The sequence below is a fragment of the Pteronotus mesoamericanus genome, unplaced genomic scaffold (assembly GCF_021234165.1).
Source record: "Pteronotus mesoamericanus isolate MK-2021 breed Mesoamerican mustached bat unplaced genomic scaffold, CSHL_Meso_final contig_116, whole genome shotgun sequence".
Taxonomy (NCBI): domain Eukaryota; kingdom Metazoa; phylum Chordata; class Mammalia; order Chiroptera; family Mormoopidae; genus Pteronotus; species Pteronotus mesoamericanus.
In genome coordinates, this window is record NW_026555027.1 from 11,297,059 (window position 1) to 11,300,374 (window position 3,316).

General features: G+C 38.9%; 1 protein-coding gene across 1 annotated transcript; it reads left to right on the plus strand.

The window, feature by feature from the left end:
• The first annotated feature begins 810 nt into the window (after nt 1–810).
• LOC129073903 (vomeronasal type-1 receptor 3-like) lies at nt 811–1,772 on the plus strand. The gene is given in 2 exon segments (XM_054577588.1): nt 811–1,543; nt 1,546–1,772. Coding segments are annotated over 2 exon segments (927 nt in total). The 5' UTR covers nt 811–843.
• The last annotated feature ends 1,544 nt before the right edge of the window (nt 1,773–3,316 follow it).

The following is a 3,316-nucleotide window of genomic DNA, read 5'->3' on the forward strand; positions in this document are numbered from 1 at the left end:
AATTATCCATCTTTAGAATTTTATTTTCTCTTTTTAAAATTTCTGCTTTGTGTTCATGGTCGTTACATTTTTCTTCTTTAATTTGTATTGATCTCAAGGAATCTCCCAAGATATAACTTAGGTATTTTTTGTTAGTTTTCTAGTTTACTCACACACACTTGATTACAGCTGCAATGTAGATGTGATGGTCCAGTAGTGTGCTCCGGGCTTTCCTCTTTGGTCAGTCGTGTTTGGCCCTTCCCCATTTAAGAGCTCTTCCAAACCGTCATTGGTTTCTAGTGCTTGCTTCTCTTTGTTGGCTGCACGCTCCCTTCAGTTTTATTCAGTTGTTTTAGGGCATAATTTAAATACTTGTCTCTGTTTTATTTCATTCAGTTCACATTGAATAATTTTCCTTACCAATAATTATATGTCATTTTCTTCATTGTTCTATTCATCTATTTCTGCAACTTATGAGAGTCCTTTTTCTCATTAATTACAGTTTTTTCTGATGTTTTGAAGGTTTTTTTCTGCCATAAAGCATTTTCAGAAGTATAACTGTTGTTCTTTTTCCATTCTCATTATCCTTTTTTTATGGCTAAGTCTACTATGTTTTAGGCTAAATTTATTTGCATGCTCCAATCCATTCTGCATAGCTATTCTGCATACCTGAAATTGAAGTTACGGTTGTGGCAATTAACTTTATCCCCTATAAGGTTTGATATTACACCCCCTTTATATTTATATATCCCTGAAACTTGATAAACTACTTCTAAGTCTTAATTTTTTTTAATGTTTTTCACTCTTAGTGAAACTGTCTGTCAATTGGATGTGTTGGCCTTGGTCGGAAGACACCAGCAGACAATGAGTTCCAATGACACCCTTTTTGGGCTCTTCCTCACCATTCAGACTGGTGTTGGTTTCATGGGGAATGGCTTGCTGTTTACATTCTACATGTACACCTTCTTAATTCTCCCTCGTCAGAAGAATCCTGCCAATGGGATCCTTGTCCACCTGACTTTGGCTAACGTTCTGATCCTCTTATTCAGTGGCGTTCCACATACAGTCTTTTCATTTGGAATGAGGCCTGCATTAGATGATATTGGGTGTAAAATAGTGCTCTATGTTCAGAGATGTACCCGAGGTATTTCTCTGAATACAACCTCCCTCCAGTGTACATTTCAGGCAGTGACTATTGCTCCAAACAACTCTAAATGGGTCTGGCTCAAGAAGACAATCTCCACACTCATTCAACCCTCTTTAGTTTTCTTCTGGGTCATCAACATGGTCATCTATCATGATGCTATCGTAAACATTGTGGCCCGATGCAGTATCACTCATGCTACATGTGGGTATTATACTCAGATTTGTAGAGTCATGTCATGTGATCCCCAGGTAGGAGTAACAATTATTAGTACAATATTCATTCAGGATTTGTTCTTTCTCTTCCTAATGGCATGGAGTAGTGTCTACATGATGACCGTTCTTTCCAGACACCACAAGACAGCCAAGCTCATCCGCAGTAGCTTCTCTTCTTCACGAAGCTCCCCTGAACACAAAACTACCACATTATTCTCATATTCATTTGCTGCTTTATTTCCTTTTACTGTACCAACAGCTTTCTTACTGCTTATTCAGAGCTAGGAAACAGGAGAAGTTGTCAGCTGTACAACGTGCATACCGTTATTTCTTCATGTTATCCAACCATCTGTCCTTTTGTACTGATTAAAAATGAGAATAGAATTTCCAGAGTGAATTTCATCAGAACATGGACCAGAGTTTTTTCTCCTTAAAGTGCATGAAATGATGATATCAACACCCCCACATCCATCTTCACCACAAGGCTCATGTGTGTGTGTCCAGAGCCACATGCTTATGAATGACCTGGATGACATTTAGTGTCCGTCACACATAGTGAGCAAGGTAAAGAAGCACAATCAATGCACTGACAACTTATGAAACATTTGAGCCATTAAATGTAATGTTTATATTACAATACTATTATATGTGCTTTAAAGTTTAAAAGAATAACATATGTAATGTGCAGTGTTTTGTAACACTGGAAAGATTATGAAATCTTAAAATTATAAAAAATATAAACCAGCTAAAGGACAGTGTTTTCTTTTGGGTGTAAGGTAGTTATAGCCCTAAGTTAGGTGTTAAATATTTGTGTCTATAAATTGTCCTCTATACTTTTGTATATCAGAAACATTATGGGTTCAATCTTTAAAAACTTTCTTTTTATATGCATATCAATTCAAAACTGCATTCAAATAGTAATAATTATTTACCTCCAATTCAGATAGAGCAGGAACACTGAGAGAAAAGCAGCATTTTGTCAGGAAGACTGTTGAGCATCCAGGCGAACCTGGGCTTTGCATTAAAGGTTAAAGAAGCAGGAGAGACAAGGCCAGTGCTCAGGGTCTCGGCACCTCCTGTTGGAAGAGCTTCTCTCCATTTCCTGTCACCCCAAAGGATGGAGGCCAAGCTTATGGAACAGCAGCAGTGTTTGTGTTAGGCGATTTGTGCTTGGGGTTAGGGGTGAAGTTAAGGTTCAGGTTCAGGCTTGAGTTCAGTGCCAGGGTTGAGAATGGGGTTTGGATTCATGTTAAGATTAGAGTAAGGGTTAGGGTAGGGTTCAGGGTCAGAGTTAGGGTTCGAGTTGTGGGAAGAGGTTGGGCTGGGCCTGGGGCCGAGTGTATGGCCTTGAGTTAGGGCTTATGGTTGGGGTTGGTGTTATGGCTGGGGTTAGATTTGTGTTGGTTATGGAAAGTAGTTAGACTTTTTTTTTTGTCTTGTGCCTTTGGGTTCATGTTTAAGATTATTTTCCCCAATTGAGGATTATAGTGTTTTACTTCTGTTTTGAAATATAGTTTTATAGATTTGCTCTTACCTCTAGTTCTGAGATGTTTTGTGTTACTTCTGTTGTATTATAAAGTTATGTTCTAACTTTTCCCTTGTTTTTCATCTTCACCCCAGAATATGCTTACTGGTTTTAGAGAGAGGGGAATGGAGAGAGGGATGGGGGGGTGGGGGTGATGGAGAGAGAACTTGGTTCTGGGATACCTGTTCCCCTGTTGAGAACGGTCATGTCATTTTTTTTTTTTTAGTGATGTAAAATGCACAGAAAAGAAATTTTACCATCTTAAACATTTTAAAGTGTACCAATCAGTGTCATCAAGTACATTCACCATGTTGTGTAACCATCACCCGATCTAGTTCTAGAACTTCTTGTGTCTGTAAAGGAGACCCCTCACTCTTTGGCAGTCACTCCCCCACCCCGACCCTGGGGCAGCCACCCATGTACTTTCATGCTCTGGGTTTCCCTTTCTGGACA